The sequence below is a fragment of the Phallusia mammillata genome, chromosome 2 (assembly GCF_965637545.1).
Source record: "Phallusia mammillata chromosome 2, kaPhaMamm4.hap1.1, whole genome shotgun sequence".
NCBI classification, from domain to species: domain Eukaryota; kingdom Metazoa; phylum Chordata; class Ascidiacea; order Phlebobranchia; family Ascidiidae; genus Phallusia; species Phallusia mammillata.
Genome location: NC_137253.1, coordinates 18,874,024 through 18,895,152, shown reverse-complemented (window position 1 = coordinate 18,895,152; position 21,129 = coordinate 18,874,024). Strand labels below are relative to the sequence as shown.

The 21,129-nt window shown below is 36.3% G+C and overlaps 1 protein-coding gene across 2 annotated transcripts; it reads left to right on the top strand.

The window, feature by feature from the left end:
* The first annotated feature begins 265 nt into the window (after nucleotides 1–265).
* LOC145212248 (spectrin alpha chain, non-erythrocytic 1-like) lies at nucleotides 266–21,093 on the top strand. Of its 2 annotated transcripts, XM_080080302.1 has the most exons (50): nucleotides 266–428; nucleotides 824–979; nucleotides 1,063–1,188; nucleotides 1,313–1,453; nucleotides 1,651–1,791; nucleotides 1,869–2,011; nucleotides 2,081–2,225; nucleotides 2,346–2,501; nucleotides 2,683–2,811; nucleotides 2,869–3,059; nucleotides 3,469–3,649; nucleotides 3,919–4,110; nucleotides 4,190–4,345; nucleotides 4,401–4,605; nucleotides 4,678–4,859; nucleotides 5,044–5,160; nucleotides 5,662–5,788; nucleotides 5,847–5,969; nucleotides 6,027–6,187; nucleotides 7,248–7,397; nucleotides 7,462–7,593; nucleotides 7,679–7,863; nucleotides 7,993–8,212; nucleotides 8,327–8,509; nucleotides 9,651–9,742; nucleotides 9,817–9,904; nucleotides 10,012–10,185; nucleotides 10,497–10,661; nucleotides 10,732–10,880; nucleotides 11,037–11,161; nucleotides 11,224–11,404; nucleotides 11,656–11,818; nucleotides 13,143–13,274; nucleotides 13,827–13,964; nucleotides 14,117–14,334; nucleotides 14,423–14,530; nucleotides 14,594–14,723; nucleotides 15,299–15,453; nucleotides 15,669–15,858; nucleotides 15,927–16,061; nucleotides 16,134–16,235; nucleotides 16,586–16,722; nucleotides 17,736–17,925; nucleotides 19,046–19,356; nucleotides 19,452–19,469; nucleotides 19,875–19,959; nucleotides 20,020–20,186; nucleotides 20,254–20,454; nucleotides 20,550–20,697; nucleotides 20,831–21,093. In XM_080080302.1, the coding sequence occupies exons 1-50, from the start codon at nucleotides 336–338 to the stop codon at nucleotides 20,954–20,956; spliced, it is 7,563 nt and encodes a 2,520-aa protein (XP_079936428.1). In that variant the 5' UTR covers nucleotides 266–335; the 3' UTR covers nucleotides 20,957–21,093. The 2 variants fall into 2 exon arrangements, with proteins under 2 accessions (XP_079936428.1, XP_079936430.1); XM_080080304.1 differs by lacking the exon at nucleotides 19,452–19,469.
* Nucleotides 21,094–21,129: the final 36 nt, after the last annotated feature.

The following is a 21,129-nucleotide window of genomic DNA, read 5'->3' as shown; positions in this document are numbered from 1 at the left end:
TTATGTAGCTAATGGCATAAACGAGCATTTTCATTTTTAATCTTGCAAAAAAAAGTCTATATCGATAGTGCGGCCCACGCTAAGTTTGTTTTTGGCCCCCGCCCCCCAAAGTAGTTTGAGTTTGAGACCCCTGGGTTGGGGGCTACTCTAAAACATGCAATTTAAGCAAATTACATATGCAATTTATGGAAACTGTATTGTTATGTGCAATCAATGCAATGCTTACGCTTCTTTATTCAAACCAAAAAAATGTAATCACAAGATCACCACATTCTAATTATACTGAAGGTGCTTCATATTTTGTGCTATTGCTAAGCATTTAAAGATAGGTGAAAATGGCTTCTGAACTTTCAGCTAATCACAATATTCCTTTGGAAACTGCTGATGACATCAAGGCTAGAAGGGAGCAAATACTTTCACAGTACACGGTATAAGAATACATTATGTAAAGAGCAGTGGTGGGGTTCAAATTTTTTGTCAGCCTCTATCACAAAAGTCATATTTTTCAGTCGGTTCTGGTACAAAAAGTCCATTGTGAGTAACCAGCAATGTTAGCCAGTTCGCTAATCTCATAAAATTTCATGAGACGGTTCTATAGAACCCGTGCAAACCTACTGAATCCCACCACTGGTAAAAGGTGTAATGCACATAAAAAACTAAAGACAATGGTTCAGAGCATTTACCAATATTTTTAAAAATTGGGTGTTGCTTTTTAAATTACCAAAAAGAGACCCCATTTATTCAGTAGTTTGAAATAATGCATAAGTTTAGAGAATCCTAGACTTATCATGTTTTAGTGCTACTTATTTTGTTTGAATTTTAGGCATTTAAAGATGTATTGGTTTCGAGACGTCTGGAGTTACAAAATGCTCTCAGATTTCGTCAGTTTTTACGAGATGCTAATGAACTTGAAAAATGGATTGTGGATAGAACCCAAGCCGCCAGTGATGAAAATTGGATAGACGCTACAAATTTGGAGGTAAAATTAAAATGTTTGTCCAGCCAACATTTTCAATGAAAAAAACATTAACATTATAATTACGTTTTTTCGATTGTCTGTAGGCCAGAATGCAAAAGCACAGTGCCCTTGAAGCTGAAGTTAATGCAAATGCAGCTTCTTTATCGAAACTGGATGATGAAGGTGGACAAATAATTGCAAAAATACCATTCTCAAAGGATGAGATACAGGTGTAGTTGTTGTAACATTTTTCATTTTAGACCCAAACACCATGTCTATATTATGCCTAAACCATGGACATGACATTTAATCGCAACTTATCCCTTACGTTTTGGGTTTTATATTTGCAAACAGACTCGCATCGCTGAGCTGCATGACTTGTGGGATCAGCTACTAAAAGCATTGGAACAGCGAGGAGTGAAACTTCGACAAACCAAATCTTGGGTAGCTTTTTCCAGAAAGTGTGATGAAACATTGTACTGGATTAAAGACAAGGTAAAGCACTTAATACTTATATATATATTATTGCACCACAGACGAGGGCACATAATGCGTATTCTCTTATAAAGAGTGGGGAAATTTTGAACCGAAACTTCGGACAGGCTAGCAACCTTTTTTATTTACTGTTTAAAATTTCAACTTGATCACCTGTCTTCATCTTTGCAGCATTGACATTTTTTTACACTCACTAGGAAATGATTGTGTCTTCGACTGATACTGGAAATGACATTGATCATGTCAATATGCTGCATGGAAAATTTGATGAGTTTTTGAGTGAGCTTCATGGTTTTGGAGATCGGATAAAAGACATAAATGAAGAGGCTGAAAAGATGGTATTTTGATTAACAAACATGACCAAACAACTCTATCAAACAATGTTATCAGCAAACATATCTTCTGCATCTTGTAGGTTGAAATTGAGAAACATCCAGAGTCTGAAAACATCAAAGAAAAGCGGGATGAAACAAATAAAGCATGGGAACATCTGAACAACCAATCTGAGAATCGCAACAACATGTTGAAAACAGCCATTGAAATACATAAATTTAACCGGTAATTAATAAAATAGATGGGATGTTGGTGGGATTCCGTGCAAATGATGACCCATTGTGTCCTTAACAGGGATGTGGATGAAACTATTTCATGGATGAAAGATAAAGAATTAATGCTTCATTCTGATGATGTTGGTAGTGATGTTGCTTCAGTTCAAGCACTTCAGAGAAATCATGAAAGTATTGAACGGGATTTGGCAGCATTAGAAGAAAAAGTAAATTTTAGGTTTTTGTTTGTTTCATAATATATATATATATATATTAAGCAGGAAGCCAATGTTCATGTACATCTCAATTATTGCCCTGTGTTTATTTCTGTTTTTGATGTTGCGAAGGTGGTTGAACTTTCTAATGAGGCTAAACGAATTGAGAATGATCATGAAGGTGTGTCTGTTTTGCCGCAACACAAGGATATGACCGACAACTGGGAGCGTGTAAAGTCTATGGCTAAAGAGAGAAAGCAACGCCTGCAAGAAAGTTATGATTTACAAGTATGCCATAACTAGTATTTTTAGGACGGGATGATTTAAGACAAAAGGTTGAAGACCACTAGTTAAAGTATTGACCTTCCTTCAAATTTCTGGGTATCCCCCTCCTGGTGGTTATTTCAATTTGGCTCTAAGTTTTTCTGTGTTTTAAGATTCGCTTACCATACACATTTACACTTTGCAGAAGTTTTTAGCTGAATGCAAGGAACTCTTGCTGTGGTGTGATGAAATTGAATCACGAATTTTAGTGGACGAACTTGCAACTGATGTCAGTGGAGCTGAGGCACTAGTGGACAAACACCAAGAACACAGGGTAAGTTTTATGGTTAAGTAAACATTCTCAAGCTATACATTTGTGTTTTTGCCCCAGGGTAAAATTGCTGCACAGGAGAGTAGCTTTAGTCATGCAAATGACTTTGGAAATAAATTGGTGGATGAAGATCATCCGGCTGCTACAACGGTGATCGTTGAAGTGATTTTAACATCGAGGAAATCTTCAACATCATCTTCGTCATCAAGTTCAAGTGCAACTTCCAGTGATGAAGAGAAAGTAGAAAAAGGGTAGGTGATAATTATCATTATAATCAACTCATATAAATCATAAAATTCAAATTTAAACGTGAGACATATCTCTACCAGAAGTTGAACCCTATAATTTTAATTCTGGTCGATTGTGAATACATGATTAGTTTTGTTTCACTACTATTCAATTTGGTGTGTACTCCACTGCTTGTCGCTGTTGTTTTTCTCCCAATGGGAAGAAATTTCCAATCTAGTATATTCAAGTACTATTCGAATTGTTTGTCTTTTACAACAGCCGCAGTATCAATTAGAATGAAATTTTAAATACTAGCACTGCGGACTAGTTCTCAAATGTAAAAACCTGATTGATTTTATTTGAAAGAAAACTGGGTGGCTGGTACTTAAAAACTAAGAAATTATTTCTAAAAATAATGTTTTTTTCTTGCAGTGTTGAAACAAAAACATCCCAGGGTCCTGGTGTGATTCCAGAGAAATTGCAAGAACTAGCAGATCGTCATGATCAACTGATTAAAACTTGGGAAGAAAGACAGGCTTTGTATGACCAGTGTCTTCATTTGGCTTTGTACAACAGAGATGCAGACCAAGCTGAATCCTGGCTTACATCGCAGGTGATTGACTGTGCTAATACTATTAGCCTATTAGCCTAATAGGTTGCATGTGGTTCAACTGTTTTGTGTTTGGGATGTGGAAAGAAGACTACTTTTTCTCTTCACATGAGTTGGTTTATTTATTCAACTATCTGCAGGAATTGTGTTTTTGGTTGGACTTGTTGACAATTGTATACCTGTGTTTACTGCATGCTTTTATTTAATTTTCTTGGACATTGTATTTCAATATATTCAAAGGTTATGTGCTTTAAATCTTTTATTTTATATAGGAGGTTTTAATCGCCCAGGATGATCTTGGAGACTCCTTGGATTCCGTACAAACTCTGATAAGAAAACATGAAGATTTTAGCAAATCTGCTGCTGCTCAAGAGGAAAAGATTAATTCGGTGGATGAAGTTGCCACTAAGCTGATTGGAAGAGGCCATTATGCATCTGAAGATATTGGTACCCGCAGAGATAAAGTTGGTTGCATGTTTTATTCTCTTATTTCTAAATGCCCACTATGTCTGTTGCAAATCTTACATTTTATTTTCTGTTTAGTTGCTGAAGAGACATGAATTGTTAAAGCAAAACATTCAAGATCGAACAGTATCACTGAGTGATGCCAATAAACTTCGGCTGTACCAACGTGATGTGCAGAATTTGTGTTCATGGATGGATGAAAAAAGCAAGACTGCTAATGATGAATCTTACAAAGTATGACTTAAGAAATTAAGTTTGGAATGTTTGTCATCCGTTCTTTGTTTTCTAGGATCCTACAAACATTCGTGGAAAGTTGCAACGTCACAAAGTATTTGAAGAGGAAATACTTGCCAGTGAAGAACGTGTTGACCTCTGCTTCCAAGATGCAAAGACCCTGGTTGAGGCTAAACATTATGCTAGTGAAGATATTCAAGCTGATGCTGCTAAAGTTAAAGAGCAGTGGCAGAAATTGCTAGTAGACTGCAGGGAAAGAGGTGTGGTTTATTACACACGCTTTATATGGTAGTTTGTACATGTTTGTCTTATGTACGGTACTTATTTTGTAGGCAATAAGCTTGCTGAAGCTTGTGCAGAGCAACTTTACAATCGTTCTGTGTCTGAGCTCTTGCACTGGATTGATGAAACTAAAACTGCTACTTCTTCAACTGATTTGGGTGTAGATGTATCTTCTGTTGCCACTCTTATAAAAAAACATCAGTTGCTGGAAGTAGATGTTCAAGTGCACAAGGTTTGTGTCAGTAATTTACTAAATTTTCACGTTTGAAACCGAACATAGGAAAGACTGTTAAAAAGATTTAGCTAATTCTAATTGTCTTGGAACATTGGTTTAATATGACAGTTTTTAGTATAGATTTAAGTTTATCCAGCCAAAGCGTTGGGAAATCTTTTTCACTGTTTTTTTTTAAATCCAGGAACGAATAGATGGTGTTGAGATTCAAGCCAAACAATTTTCAGCAAATAACCATTTTAATGCAGAAGAAATTTTAATCAAGCAAGAAGATCTAGCTGTAAAATATGATGGTTTACAAGTATGTGCATAATACAGTGTGTAAATAAGTGCTCCCCAAAACAGTGTGGTAAAAGTTCTATGAACAACTTTTTCTGTTTTTAGCTTTTAAAGTGTGACTGTTTAAATTAGTTTGTTAGTAGCTTAAAAACACAACACTTGGTGTAAACTGTAAACAGTACATACAAAAGGATTAAATCATTTTGAAATGATTTTTGTTTACATAAAAGTATCATCACGGGTCCATGTTATTAGAAGGGGTTTACGTTGTTTTTGTCTGTGTTTTTTTAATCTTTCTGTCTAGAAAAATGTACACACATTACAGTTAGTTATACAAAAATAGTCTTTGCAAAGTTTGCCCTTATATGACCCAGTGGTTCACTAACAAAATGGCAAATACAAGAGTGTATATTTACCTAAGTTTCATAGTTGGTTGAACTAAAAATATGAGTAATTTGGATAACTTTACACCACAATCATATATGATAATTATAGATGTAATTACATTTTGTTTTGTTTGGAGGAACCTGTAAGAAAGAGGAGAGAAAAACTTCTTGAATCACAAAAAAGCAAACAGCTGTTTAGGGATATTCAAGATGAGTTGGAATGGATTCAAGACAAATGGCCAATTGCTACAACTGCTAACATTGGTTTGTAATTGTACTGAAGTGTGCAAGTGGTTTGGGTACATGAACATGTAATTCTTAGGCAAGGATTTTATGAGTGCGAAGAACTTGCTGAGAAAACATAGAATAACGCAGTCGGAAATTTCTGGTCATGAATCTCAAATAGATGATGTTTGTGCTCAGGCCAATAATTTAATTGAACAAGGTATGATTCAACAGTCATTATGTTTTGCACCAAATTAATCTTGTGTTGGGTAAGTAGGTCATTTTGAAGCACAAGAAGCTGATGCATGTTCCCATAAACTCATCAGTGAGTGGAACAAACTTAAGAATGCTGCTGACAGTCGTGAAAAAGACTTACTTAATGCCATTGAAGCTCAAAAATATTTGGCAAATGCTGATGATGCTCGTGTATGGATTGAGGTATAGTTGAAAGTTTCCAATACGCATTTAGCATTTGTGTGGCAAACTAGGGGTGGGCCGAGCCGAGCCAGAACCCGAGTACTCAGTACCGAGCATCGCTGTTTTTAATGCTCTCGGGTTATGACGAACGTTATATTTTATGGGCAGTTGTTGGTGGTGAATGCATTAGTGAAGTCGCAATGAATTTAGTTTCGCCACTTGGCATTTTTGTAAAACTCTGCGCCTAAGTTTGGGGCGCATGCACGTTAGCTGAAAATACCGCAAAGTTTCTCAGCAGGGAAGATCTTTTGAGTAAATTTTTTTTGTCAAGTTAGCCTTTAAACTGGGAGAGAAATGTGGCTCTTTGTGGAAACACAGTAAAAAATGTGGCTCTTAGGCTTTGACCGGTTTGGCCCTGTACTAGATGGTGGAAAAACTTGTAATTTATGGGCATGTACAGCTTATTAAACACCGCCGGTGACGTAAGAGACCTTGAAAGTTTTTTTTTTGTGATGTCATAAAGTGAGTACTTGGTGCTCGACCAAACAGAACATTTGCAGTTTTGGCACATCCCTATGGCAAACCATTTATTTTACTGCAATTTTTGTGTGACATAGGTATAAAGAACACCCAGAGATAATATGCAATTTGACAGTACAATGTTTGGTTGAATGAATATATGTGTTTGTCAATTGTAAATGTCATTGCAATTTTGAAATATAACCAGAAATATCTGTGCATAAAAAAATTGCAATTGGATTGTATTTTTAAGGCAAAGTTTAGGACTAAACCAAAGGATTTTAATTGCTGTACAGTTAAAATATAGTACACATTTCAATTAAACTTTGCTAGTTCAATATCTTAAGCTCATTAGAGAGATTTAAACCTTTCGCCATTGGATGTATCTTATTGTTTTTAAATCCCTCCTTACTTTTAATGAATCAGCTGTGCATTATGTTGTTTGCATTATTGTGTTTTTTTAAATTGCAAACTGCTAAAACTGAATATTGTTTTTATTAAATGTATATGTTGTTACTAGTTGGTTCATTGACAAAAACTAAAGAGACTAATTTGTTTAAAGGAAAAACAATCGATTATTGCATCTCTGGATGTTGGTGCAGATGAGGACTCTGCTGAATCTTTGCTAAGAAAACATGATGTTCTTAAGACTGATATTGAGACTTTTGAGGTGAACATCAAAAAGCTAAGCGTGGAAGCAGAGGGATGCAAGGTTTATTGTCATCATAGTTTGTCGGTTTCACTTTTAATGCTTTACCTACAAGTCACTTGTTTAGCTGCAAAGCCCATGGTCAAAGGAGGAAACTTTGGAGAAGGTTTTTGTTCTTCATGAGTATCACGAAAAGTCCCCTCGTGAACTAACTGTGAAAAAGGGTGAAACTCTATGTTTGATTTCTGCATACAACAAGGTGTTTAACGATTGCTATGTTGACTTTTCTATGTGTAAATTAATTGTTGGTTTGCTTTGTTCGTTACATTTATTGTTTTCTCCAGGATTGGTGGAAAGTAGAGAGAGGTGACCAGCAAGGATTTGTTCCTTCAGTTAATCTAAAAGTTGTTGAGGATGATGAGATGCAGGAAAACAGGGATGAAAGTGATGACGAGGTTGACCATTCTATGACCGAAAAAGATGAAGATAAAAAAACACTCCTCACTACCCAGAATCAAATAGAGGATGAGTAAGTGTTGATACAAACCATGTTGAGTGCTTACTCAATATTTTTACATTATTTTTACATCTCACAAATGATTTTTTAACATATCACAAAATGGTACCAACACTTTTAATTTTGATTATTTTTATTTAGCTATGATAAGCTGAAAGTGAAGTGTGGCATCAGACATACAGCACTTGAACATTCTCGCAGACGACATGCTTTGGCAAGAGAATGTGATGACATGATCAAATGGATGGATGAAAAACGTGTATTGGCAGCATCTTATCAGCTTCAAGAAGATCAGCCTGATGACCAAAGTGGTCTGGAGCATGTGGAAAAAATGCAGAAACGATTGGATGATTTTCAAAAAGTAATGATCTAATATTATGAGTAAATCGTCTTCATACAATACTTGGATCTAAAAGTTGTTCCTTGTTTCAACATTAAAAGCATATAACCCACTTTCAAAAACATTCTGTTTTAGGATTTGAAAGCCCGCGAGAAACGAATTGATGAACTCAACAATGAGGCATGTACCCTTGACCTTCCAATAAAAGAAGTAAAAAGCAGCAAACAATCCACATCATCATCATCATCATCGTCATCAAGTTCTGATGATGAAGTTGACAATATGTCCGATGATTCAGCTGTGGGTGGAAAAGTGCAGGTTGGCCTATTGCTTTTTGTGGATTTGAGGCAGGGGCCATTTTTTTGATAAAATAGTTTGATTTAGAATTTTTAAGATAAATTTGAACAGTATGTAGTAAGTATTGAGTAGTGTTGCCAGGTTAAACTATCAGAAAGCTCAACTAAACGTAGTCAAAACAAGCCCGACTGTCTTTGAACTGCTTGCAAAAACTAATGCATGTAAAATAACAAAAAAATGACTTTTTGACAACCTGCGCAAAAAACTGCTAAGCCACCAATGATATCAAACTGCAACTCGATACCTGAAACCAACTCAATCCACTGGTATTGAGTCTTTCAGTGTATCGCACTCTAAGTTCGTGCATATTTGTACACATAAATTAGTACAGATAGTAATTGTTGAGGTTTTTCTGTTTTACAATTTGCAGCATACTATTTTATATATTAATGTTTTAACTGTCTCCGTGATTTGTCCAAAATTTACTGCACGAGATGATTTTGCCACTCCTTTGTTATTTTTTCTATAAATAATTGATCAAAATTGCAAGAAGTTGTTAATATTTAATAAAGCAACCATCTTGGAGTGCAGTCTGCTGTTCTGAGGTTTCTACCACACCTTGAGCCATTTCAATTTTGAGATAAATAATTTATGGTGCATTGATTATTATTGGGCCCCTTCACTTATTTTTTTCTTTTTTTATTCATATTGGTTTGTCTTAATAGCACTATGCCACAAAAGATTGTTGAAAATGATTCCCTGGTTTATGATTCTTCGGGTTGTTATTCATAGTGGGTACTAAATAGTAAATATATATCTGCTTTACACTTAAATGGGCATGCTACTGGGCAGTCATTTTGGTGATTAAAATAAAGCTGTTTTTGTGTATATGACATAGATATTAAAGACATAGATATATGACATAGATATTATATATATTAAAGGCAAAATATAAAAAGCCACTTTTCTAGTTTTCACATTTTTATAGACTGACACTAAACATACTACATTGTGTTGCTTTAATGAAAGTTAACTTTATCTCAATTGTTTTCAATCATCACATTTTTACTAGAGTCAGTTTACATGCAGATTCCTGGTTTGTTTTTTTAGGATTGGTGTAATTTTGTAACATGTGGATTGTTTAACAACATATTTATTATAGAAACTTAATAAAAATTGGAAGGATCTTCACAATGTTGTGAAAGAACAAAATGACAATTTGGGTTCTGCACATCAAGTTCAACGTTTCTTTAGGTTGGTTTTTGTGTTTTTATAACAGTATCTGTGGAAATCATATGTGTAAGAAATTGTAATTCAAAACCTGTTAGAGATGCAGATGAAACTCATGAGTGGATTGATGAAAAAAGTCAGGCTCTTGATAATGATAATGTGGGATCAGATCTCCCCACAGTTCAGGTAAAAAACTTGCAATTGTTTGTTGAAATTAATGTTATTGAAAACAAATTGCATACTTATCCAAACATGTCAAAAATTACAGAAAGTTTTGCTAATGGTTTTCTCAGGCATTACAGCGAAAGCATGAAGGCTTGGAAAGAGATTTAGCTGCTTTGGGTGAACGCGTTCATTCATTGGATAGTGATGCATCTCGCTTAACTGAACAACATCCTGAACAAGGAGATACAATTCAAATAAAGCGTTCAGAAATAAACCAAGCATGGAATGATTTGGTTGAAAAGGTGACAAATATTTGAGTTAAACACGATCCCCCCTGTATAGTGCGAACTGGTTGCCAGGTTACATGCACTTGTATGAATAGATTACTTAACAGTAACAATGTGTGAAAAAAATCGAATATTTCTAGAATCTAGTCAACTGACTTGTGACTATATTGGGATTTAAAACATTTTATATGGTTGGTGTCTGATGATTATTGAGCAAATACTTTTATGTTGAAACTCATGGTGTAAGAAGAAATCAGCAAAATGTGTGTGGCCAAATGTCTATAAAGTCCTAATCATTGAGTGGTAAACGAAATTTGATCTAACAGGCTGAAAGCAGAAAGCGGTCCCTGTCAGATTCGTTTGATCTTCAACATTTCTTTGCTGACCGTCGGGAATTGCAGAGATGGTTAGATCACATGCAAACACAAGTGGGCTGCAAGGAGGTCGCTGATGATTTCGCTGGTGCAGAAGCTTTACTTCAGCGTCACCAAGTAAGAGCTGACACACTTTTTGAAGCCAGGAAGTTTAGTTGAATTAAATTTCATCGTGCATTTGCTTCAGGAATATCGAGCTGACATGGATGCAAGATCTCCATCATTCCATGCATTAGAACATCAGGCTGACTCACTGGTTCGTGCAGAACATCCTGCAGCAGCCGAAGTGGATGCAGCTGTGCAAGAAACATCCAGAGATAGAGAAGTGTTGGAGAAGTAGGTGGTCATATAACATCTAACTTGGGCACATTTCTGAATTTTTCCTAATTATTGTGCCATTGTCCCCATAAAATACCCCATCATTACATTTGCATTTTTTTCATTTGCATGTATTGACAAAAAACATTCAATGACTCTATGTATTTGTTTTAGAGCATGGGCTGCAAGGCACCTGTTGCTTGAACAGTGTTTAAAATTTCATTTGTTTCTGCTGGATTGTGATAATGCAGAAAATTGGATGCAGGCACGGGAAGACTTTCTTGCAAGTGAAGAGGCTGGTATGATTCATTCATTTATGTCATTGCATTTAGACGTAATGTCGGTTTCTGTTGGTTTGTAGGGGATTCCTTGGATTCTGTTGAGTCACTGATAAAAAAACATGAAGACTTTGACAGAGCCATCGGATTGCAAGAGGCTAAAATATCCAGCCTTCAAGCAACATCTGAGAAATTATTAGAATCTGATCCTCCCCACTACGCCAGCGATAAAATTAAGGACAAAGCAGAAAATGTGTTGATAAGGTATGTGTTGTTTATTTCTCTCAGCAGCTTTTTCAAGGTATGTGTTGTTAAGTTCTCTTAGCATTTGCCTTTGGGTCATTGGGAAACAACATGTAGGCTGAACATAAAGAACAATATGCTGTTGTCGTTGATTAATTTCAGCAAAAGCTTAGGAAGTAGCACCCATTGCTGCAAAATGCACTGAGCAGTTTTTTTATGGGGGTAAAAGGTGTTACTGAAAATAGCATAAGTATCATGCTATTTGTTAATAGGTGGCAGAAGCTAAAATCAGCCTTGATTGACAAACGATCTCGTCTCGGAGAAACACAAACTTTGCAGCAATTTAGTCGTGATGCTGATGAAGCTGAAGCTTGGATTGCCGACAAACTTCAAACAGCATCTGATGACAGTTACAAAGATCCATCAAATATTCAGGTCTTTTGAGAATTGCTTTTATATTTGAAAGCCAAAAAAGCTTTATAACCTGTTTTGTTTTGGTCACAGGGCATTGAAAGTGGCTTGGTACGGTATAAAAAAGTAAAACTGCATAATTTGTCATTCAAACTGCATGTGCGTAGCACAGTCACAGCAAATCTTACTCTCTGAGATAAATCCAATAATTCCACTCAAAAATCATATTCCAATCAAAGCGTATATTCTAATTTCATATCGACTTAGTCATGCTGATTTGTTAGCAAAATATGTTTATTATGGGTCCCCTTCCCTGAAGGGGACACATATTGATTTTACTCGAATTGTTTTTGTTTTGTTTTCTTCCTTTTTTTTTTCTTCCCAAAGTTTGTCCGACTCGTTTTTCCATCAAATGTTTGATGGATTTGGCTGAAATTTACACAGATGGTAGATATAGTTATGTAGATGTGTATCCCACTTTGTTTTTGTTGATAACCCCAGTATTTACCCCGCTTACCCCCTAAAATGGGTGTTTTTACCCGAAGTTTGTCCGACTCGTTTTTCCATCAAATGTTTGATGGATTTGGCTGAAATTTACACAGATAGTAGATATATTCATGTAGATGTGCATCCCACTTTGTTTTTGTTGATAACCCCAGTATTTACCCTGCTAGCCCCCTAAAATGGGTGAGTTTTTAAACAGTGTCAGAATTGGCTGAAATTTGGATTTCTTGTATAGTATGCCATTTATAGGTGTCGATTGTTGTGTTCAACCCTGTAGGCCTAACACGGTTGTTGCTCGAAACACCTCTAGTGGTCGAAATTTTAAACATTGGTGGATTGGGTTGAAATTTTGCAGTACTATTGATTGAGTCATTGCGGTTTTTATATATTTTTTAGTTTGTGTGTCGAACCCAATTAGTTGCCCTACTAGCCCCCTAAAATGGGTCAGTTTTTTTGAACGTTAAATAGGACATACTTCAAACAATATCTGGGGTGAATCTAATTTTATAGTTTGTATTCTACATAGTATTATTATTTAAGCCCAGTGCAGATCACTGTGTTTTACCTTACAACACCCGACTTTCTCATGGTTATCTCTTGAATTGCATTATTTTCAACTTTGCATGTGTGGGGACCCATGAGTTTTTGCCTGCAGAAACGACTAAAGTTATAAAAGACGATTGCTAATATGGGACCCAATACAAAATAAACATAGGAAATATATTTATGTTTTAAAATAAGTTATAGTGTATATGCAAGGGCAATATGTGCTAAGCCACCCTTCTAGTTTGTTTAAAAATCAGATTAATTGATGCGTTTTAAGAAGTAGATTGGAATGTTGCAGAGCAAACATCAAAAACATCAAGCATTTGAAGCAGAATTAGATGCCAACAAGGAAAGGATTCACGGCGTTATGAATGTTGGTCAGCAACTTATTGACACTCATCAGTGTGCTGGTTCCGAAGATGCTGTTCAGGTTAGTTCTGATTTTACACAAAAAATGGGGAAATTAAAAAACATTGACATTGTCACACAATGTTTAACTGTTTTGTACATAACTTAAGAGACTTTATTGACTACCTGGATAACTTTTGTAAACTTATTTTGAAAGTATGAGTGTGCAAATATAGCCACCATCCATGTATTGTGCAGCGTATGTTTGCAGTTTTGGGAATGGATGTGGACAGCTGTTAATGTGATTTTCACCACTTTTACTTGAACACTTCAAATGTAAAACCTTGAGTGGTTATGATAATATTTGTCGTTTCCTGAAACAATTGAGTGGTTGTTACATGTTTGTAATATGTTGCAAAGCACCTTGGGTAGAAAAGATTAACTTTTGTTTTGCATGTAAAAGGAAAATCGCCTTTGGTTGTGTTTAAGGCCATAGGGCTGCAACTTACAATGTACATCTGAAAAAATCTACTGGATACCATGTTTGTCATACTAGTTGTACATTGTATTACATTTGACAAATTTTATTGGTCATATGTGTGTCTTTACAACTACATGTCTTATGTTATTTTAGGGCCGCATCCAAAAATTGGAACAAGATTGGAATAACTTGCTGAACAAATCATCTGAGAAAGGTGACAAGCTAAAGGAGGCAAATCAGCAGCAAAACTTTATCACTGCTGTGAAGGATTTAGAATTTTGGATGTCAGAGGTAATTAAGAATCTTGAAAGAAAATCACAGATAACTGTTAAACCAGACTTAGATTCCAATTCATCCCTCTTAATTGCTTCTTTATGTGTGGTTGTGTTTTTTTGCCTTATGTATACATTAATAAACATCAACATACCCCAAATGAATATCAGGTTGAAGCAGTTTTGGCTTCTGAGGATGTGGGAAAAGATGTCACTTCTGTTTCCAACTTGTTGAAGAAACAAAAATTGTTAGAGGCAGATGTTGATGCCCATGAAGATCGAGCCAAAGAACTGTCACGACATGCAGGTTTGCTCCTGGAAAAGGCAAATGATTCTGATGCTTTGGACAGTGCATCTGTTGAAGCAAAGAGAGAAAGAATTGAGAAGAGGTAACAAAACTTATGTGATAAAAATCTTTTAACATTATTTTGGCCTTTATAATTTGTACAGTGTCTTGTAAAATGCGATTTTCCCCAGGTTTGCCAACATAAAAGATTTGACTCGTATTCGCCGAACTAAGTTACAGGAATCCCTTGCAATTCATCAGTTGTTTTTTGACATTGCTGATGAAGAATCCTGGATAAGGTTTGTTCTTTCAAGCATTTCAAAATTACCTGGAAAAGTTACCAATTGTCTCATTGATTCTAGCGAAAAGAAACTTCTGGTGAGCAGTGAAGATTGTGGAAGAGACCTAACCAGTATCAATAATCTGCGCAAAAAGCAAAAAAGAATTGAGGCTGAAATTTCCTCTCATGAACCTAACATCAACAGATTGATGGTAATTATGGACTCCCTTTTCTTAAGGGGAAACATATTGTTTTTGTATTTTTTCTTTTCCTATGTAACACAGATGTTTTTCCATGTCTTGGTTAGAAAAACATAGTTCAAACTATTCACTATTTTTACTTATTGTGGATAAGATTTAAGTTCATGAAAAACATCAAGTCATTCGTCCGTATATTTTCAGATGTATAAAATTTCAGTGGCATGATGTGTTTATACTTGCTTACAGATACTAATGATGCTGTAAAACCAAAATATATATGTATTAAAATTTTAAGGAATAATTATGTAATGTTTTTCATGGACTTAAACCAATAGACATAACGCTCTGCCAAGCAACGAGCTGAGAGATTTTAAGTTTAAAGTACAAGTATTCTTTTTTAGATATTTTAGGTTGCGCATTGTAAATGTTGACTTTTCCCTGGGACAATGTATGTTTGTTTTTGCCAACAGGAACAACATGCAAAAAATTACATCATGAGGAAACTAAATAAAATGCCTTTTACTGTGTTGTACATTTTTAAGTTAATAAATGAAACACTTTTGGTTTTCACTTAAGTTTTATCACAGATATCTGGAAGTAAAATCAAGGAGGAAGCTTCTTTGTACAATGAGGTCATTCAAGAAAGAATTAACACTTTAAACAACAACTGGGACAGTTTAAAAGAACTGAGTAATCAACGTAGTCTGAGGTTAAAACAGGCTCAAACATTTCAACAATTCAGGTTAGTGGCCAGCCGAGCAAAAAAACTACTTGGATTTATAAGTGCTAAATACATTTTAATAAACACAAGCTAAACCGTTCATGTGATGTATTAGCATGGTGACACAGTTCACTTTTGTTTTGAAAATCTTAAGATGTTGTGCAATACGAAACTTTGTGCAAAAAATAAAACCTGAACCTTCTTAATTGAACTCTGAAAATACTATTGTTTTATAGAGCGGATCTAGAAGAAGAGTCCAGCTGGTTGGGTCAACAACAAACCGTTGCCGAGTCACAACAAGTTCCACAATCACTTGCTGCCACTCAGAGTTTGCTTGCTAAACATGAGGCTTTTGAAACTGACTTGAGCGTACATTGTGATCGTATATCAGCAGTGAAGGCTACTGGCCAATCATTAATTGATGAGGTAATTGATGGCTTTCCAGTAAGTGATCAGATAAACTAAAGTAACCTTTGTTCCTATAACCAATGCAGGAGAACCCACATGCTGAATCAGTGGCTGAAGAACTAAAACTGATTGAGGACAAGTTGATCAAACTGCAAAATGCTGCTTCAAAACGCCGAAGCCAACTTCGTGAAACATCTGCTTTCCTACAGTTTAACTGGAAGGTAAAATGTCTTTGACAAATTAAGAACAAAATCACGCATTTACCCTTTCTTTGCCGCTTTTCAACCATAAAGGCTGATATGGTCGAGTCATGGATTGTTGAGAAGGAGAAGGTGTTAAAATCGGATGACTTCGGTGAAGATCTGTCTTCCGTGCAAGTGCTTCTCGTTAAACAGGTTTGTATCAATTCTGCGTTCAATAACTGCAGAAAGACTAACTGTGAACTTTGTTTGGAAAATGTCTTACCATAACCGGTCTGTTTTTTGTGTTTGTTTGGCGCTTTTGGTTAGATTTGTCGTATTTTTTAGTGTTTCAGATATAAAATCGAATGGGGTAAAGTAAATCGTTTATTAAACGATTATTTTCATTGTTTCTTATAAATATACCTCTTGTGTTCGTATTGTTAGAATTCCTAGCATTGTTTGTGTTTAATGTAATACATATAAAAGCATGTAAAAATAAATATAGTCTATAATTTTCTATGATACATGTAATATTAATGTTGCTGCAATTGTAAAACCAACAGGATACTTTCGACGCTGGGTTAGAAGTTTTCGATCAGGAAGAAATGATGAAAATTTCAGCACTCAAAGATCAACTTGTTGAAGCAAATCATGCTCAGTCTGACGTCATTAACGCAAGGCACAAACTGCTTATGGAAAGGTTAAACTTGTTACAAATCATTATTAAAACTCAAGTATCATAGTACCCCCATTACGCCCATACCGAATCAAGTCACGGTTCCCAAGCATTTCAATGTGGCAAGGCACAGGTAGGCAAAAAATAGCCTGCGGTGGGATTTCAACCAACTGAGCTACACAAGCACGGTGCTTACTTGAAGCACCAATGCCTGCCTTGTATATTGCACAAGTCAGCTTCGTAGTAGGAGATCGCCAGTTCGACTATTGATCAGCTAAATGAATACATTCATACTGAGATCAGACCAGAGACCACGGCATGCTTATCCATAGATCATAGTGTGTCAGGCACATTGAAGGCGTTTTACCGAATCAAACTGGTCTCCCAAGCATTCCCATAAGACAGGGGTGCACAACCTTTTCGCTACGACGGTCGCATCGCAGGACTTTATTTCACAAGCGGCCGCCAATTACCTGCTAGATTTTGTTTTCAAATTGCTGATGTAAAAAATAGTTTTTTCTCACATATATCAACCACCTAATGGCGACCAAAAAGTCCAGATTAATTTCTGACTTGATGCACAGATTGAGCTGAACAGTCTGACGACCACTCTTAGCTATTTATGACGTCACAATCTATATGTCGCGCAAGGGGTGCCTGTTTTTAACATTGTTTGCACACAATAAGCGTATAAAGTCTAATGTATAGGGAGCTACTAGGCTGGTAATACTCTTTACAGTCTTACAAAATCTTTTTAGAGCAGTTTGAAAATCAAAATATGTAGCAAAAGAGTTTTATTTACGTCATGGCCGCCAGTACATAAATTTTAACATACATATTCACGGCCGCACAACTTATCTATTCGGTCGCATGCGGCCGTACGGCCGCAGGTTGTGCACCCCTGCCATAAGACAACGCAAGGTACGCTTTGGGGCTGATCCCAGTATGAATGTATTTATCACAGTTAAACCCGAAGTAGAATTACAAACAGGGAAAATAGTTTACAAATCAATTTCAAATCCGAAGTAAAATTACAGACGAGAAGATTTGAAGAAAGCTGCCACAGCAAGACGCAAGGAGCTGGAACGGAACCAAAATCATCTGCGTGGAATCAACGACCTCTGCCTTCTTTTTGCCAAGAAAGCTTCGGCTTTTAACTCCTGGTTTGAAAACGTAGAGGAAGATCTTACTGACCCTGTGCGATGTCACTCTGTCGCTGAAATCAAGGTTACCGACCACAAAAATTGATAGCCTTATATGTTAGTGACAAAACTTGTGCTCTAAAAATGTTGGCATGAAGTTATTTTTTATAATGTTCATATTGATTTTACTCAAATTGTTTTGTTTTTTTTCTTTTGTTTTTCTTCCTTTTTTTTCTTCCCAAAGTTTGTCCGACTCGTTTTTCCATCAAATGTTTGATGGATTTGGCTGAAATTTACACAGATGGTAGATATAGTTATGTAGATGTGCATCCCACTTTGTTTTTGTTGATAACCCCAGTATTTACCCCGCTAGCCCCCTGAAATGGGTGAGTTTTTAAACAGTGTCAGAATTGGCTGAAATTTGGATTTCTTCTATAGTATGCCATTTATAGGTGTCGATTGTTGTGTTCAACCCTTTAGTCCTAACATTTACCCCACAAGCCCCTAAAGTGTAAAACGTATTTGTATGTTACTGGGCACCACAAACGAAAGATTTCTTTGGCGCAATAGTGTTACAAGGGCAACCAGTTGTTTGTTGCTCGTTGGTGGGTTTCTTGGTGGTCGTTTTTGCGCCATGGCGGTTAGGGGCTTGTTAACAGCCCTATGACGTCAGAAACATTATTGCTTGTTGCTCAAAACACCTCTATTAGGCTGAAATTTTGCAGTACTATTGATTGAGTCATTGTGGTTTTTATATATTTTTTAGTTTGTGTGTCGAACCCAATTAGTTACCCTACTAGCCCCCTTAAATGGGTCAGTTTTTTAAAACGTTAAATAGGACATACTTCAAACAATATCTGGGGTGAATCTAATTTTATAGTTTGTATTCTACATAGTATTATTATTTAAGCCCAGTGTCGATCACTGTGTTTTACCTTACAACACCCGACTTTCGCATGGTTATCTCTTGAAATGCATTATCTACAACTTTGCATGTGTGGGGACCCATGAGTTTTTGCTTGCACAAACGACTAAAGTTATAAAAGACGGTGACTAATATGGGACCCAATACAAAATAAGCATAGGAAATGTATTAATGTTTTAAAATAGGTTATAGTGTATATGGAAGAGCAATATGTGCTAAGCCACCCTTCTAGTTTAATATGGAGTGAAGTACAACTGCGCTTTTTTTTAAATTGCCACAGGCTCTTGTTGCGGAACACGAGACTTTCCGTGAAACACTCTCAGATGCTGAGAATGAATTACGTGAGTTATTTGAAATCGATGACAAACTGAACGAGCTGAAGCCATCTGATGACCCAACGGTGTCCAACAATTCTTATACCTGGTTTAAGCGACAAACCCTTCAGGAGTCGTGGAACTCCGTGCAAAACATGGTTGAATCCCGTGACGCAGATCTTCAGCACGAACTGGAGCGACAAAAAAACAACGACGAAGCAAGAATGAAGTTTGCTCATCATGCAAACGCGTTTCACGACTGGCTAACATCCACTAGGTATACATTGTAACATTTTACGACTACTTCATGTGTGCTGTGAATTGTTAACGATTCAGTACAGTTTACTTTTATGAGTATGCTTTTCTTTCCAGATGCTATCTACTTGACGGGTAACTTTTTCTCTTTTTTTCTTACTTCATTTTCTTTTTACCAATTCTCATACCTTCTTTGCACAGTCTTGGATTTCGTCATGTCATTCGTGTTTTGAAATATTCGGTCATTTATTTACAGCAAGAGGATTCTTTTTCTTCCAGGTTTTGTTTGTTGTGACAGCACACTGCATGAAAAAAAAACGTGCCAGCCTCTTACTCACTACTTTCTTTTAGTAGTAGGTTCTTCTTCTTTACTAACTGTCTTAAACTTCGATACACACTGTTTTACTGGCCATTTTTCGCATCCCACCGCCCCCACTTTTCACTGGCCATTCTTGACACTCTGATAGCATAAATTTATGTCACTAAATCGTTTATTTTGCCCAAAACTGTGCAATTACCCAGTTAATCTCCTTCATTTAGAGCGACGATGATGGAAGAATCGGGTACATTGGAATCTCAGCTGGAAGCAACAAAGCAAAAATCTGTGGAAATTAAGCAAAGAAAGGTTGTACATTGTTTTTAGTTCACATGGGGGTGGATAATGTAGATGTTTTTTTACGAATAGGCCGAGCTTCAGGAAATTGAAGGTCTTGGGGCGGGTTTAGAAAAAGCGTTGATATTGGACAATGCTTACACGGAACATTCGACTGTTGGTCTTGCCCAGCAATGGGATCAACTTGAGCAACTTGGAATGAGGATGCAACATAACCTGGAACAACAAATTCAAGCAAGGTAAGCGAAATGCCTGGTTACTTTTTCCGTAAAATAACGTTTTAACTTTAAACCACTGCTTCTGCAGAAACATGACTGGAGTGACCGAGGAAGCGTTGAAAGAGTTTTCAATGATGTTCAAACATTTCGACAAGGATAAGAGCGGCAGACTTGAGCATCACGAATTTAAATCTTGCCTCCGATCTCTCGGATATGATCTACCTATGGTGGAGGAAGGAGATGAGGATCCAGAATTCCAAGCTATTCTCGATGTAGTGGATCCAAATCGGTAAAAAATATCACCTATGAGCTGTTATTACCAAATTCGCTTGACCTGAAAATAACATCCTGGTTAACGATATCGAAAATACCTTTTTGTTGCAGTGACGGTAAAGTTTCATTGCAAGAATATATGGGTTTCATGATCAGTCGAGAAACGGAAAATGTAAAATCAAGTGAGGAGGTTGAAAGCGCATTTAAAGCACTGAGCGCTGAAGGCAAACCCTATGTGACGAAGGAAGAACTGTACCAGGTTTGTTAACTGACGCTTATGAACAAAACAACTTTAATAGTTTGTGAATAGATTGTAAAACTGGTTCTTTGTAAACTTGCGAAAAGTAAAAATTTCTATTCTTTTGACAAACTCTATTTTGCTTTTTTGGCAGAACTTGAGTCGGGAGCAGGCCGAATACTGTGTAAATAACATGCCTCCGTATTACGATTCACACGGAATAAGTGTTCTTGGTGCATATGACTATGTGGCATTTACGAAGGAGTTGTTCAATAATTAGGCATATATCTGTTTAATCGTAGCAAGTTTGTAGTGTTTTTGATTGTAATCCCTGTCGTCTTTTGATGTCGTAGGTAGCATGGTGCTAATTTACTGTTGTGCTCCAATCACTGCTTGAAAATAAAACTTTCTTCACGACTTGTGGATTTTTCCCAAGGAAAAGGAATGACCGAG

Excerpts from the sequence above, each read along its gene's own strand:
- LOC145212248 (XM_080080302.1), top strand. The coding sequence starts at position 336 with ATGGCTTCTGAACTTTCAGCTAATCACAATATTCCTTTGGAAACTGCT. Across the intron at positions 2,812-2,868 it reads ACAAACACCAAGAACACAGG|GGTAAAATTGCTGCACAGGA; the intron begins GTAAGTTTTATG and ends TTTTTGCCCCAG. Across the intron at positions 11,405-11,655 it reads GCAGAAAATGTGTTGATAAG|GTGGCAGAAGCTAAAATCAG; the intron begins GTATGTGTTGTT and ends ATTTGTTAATAG.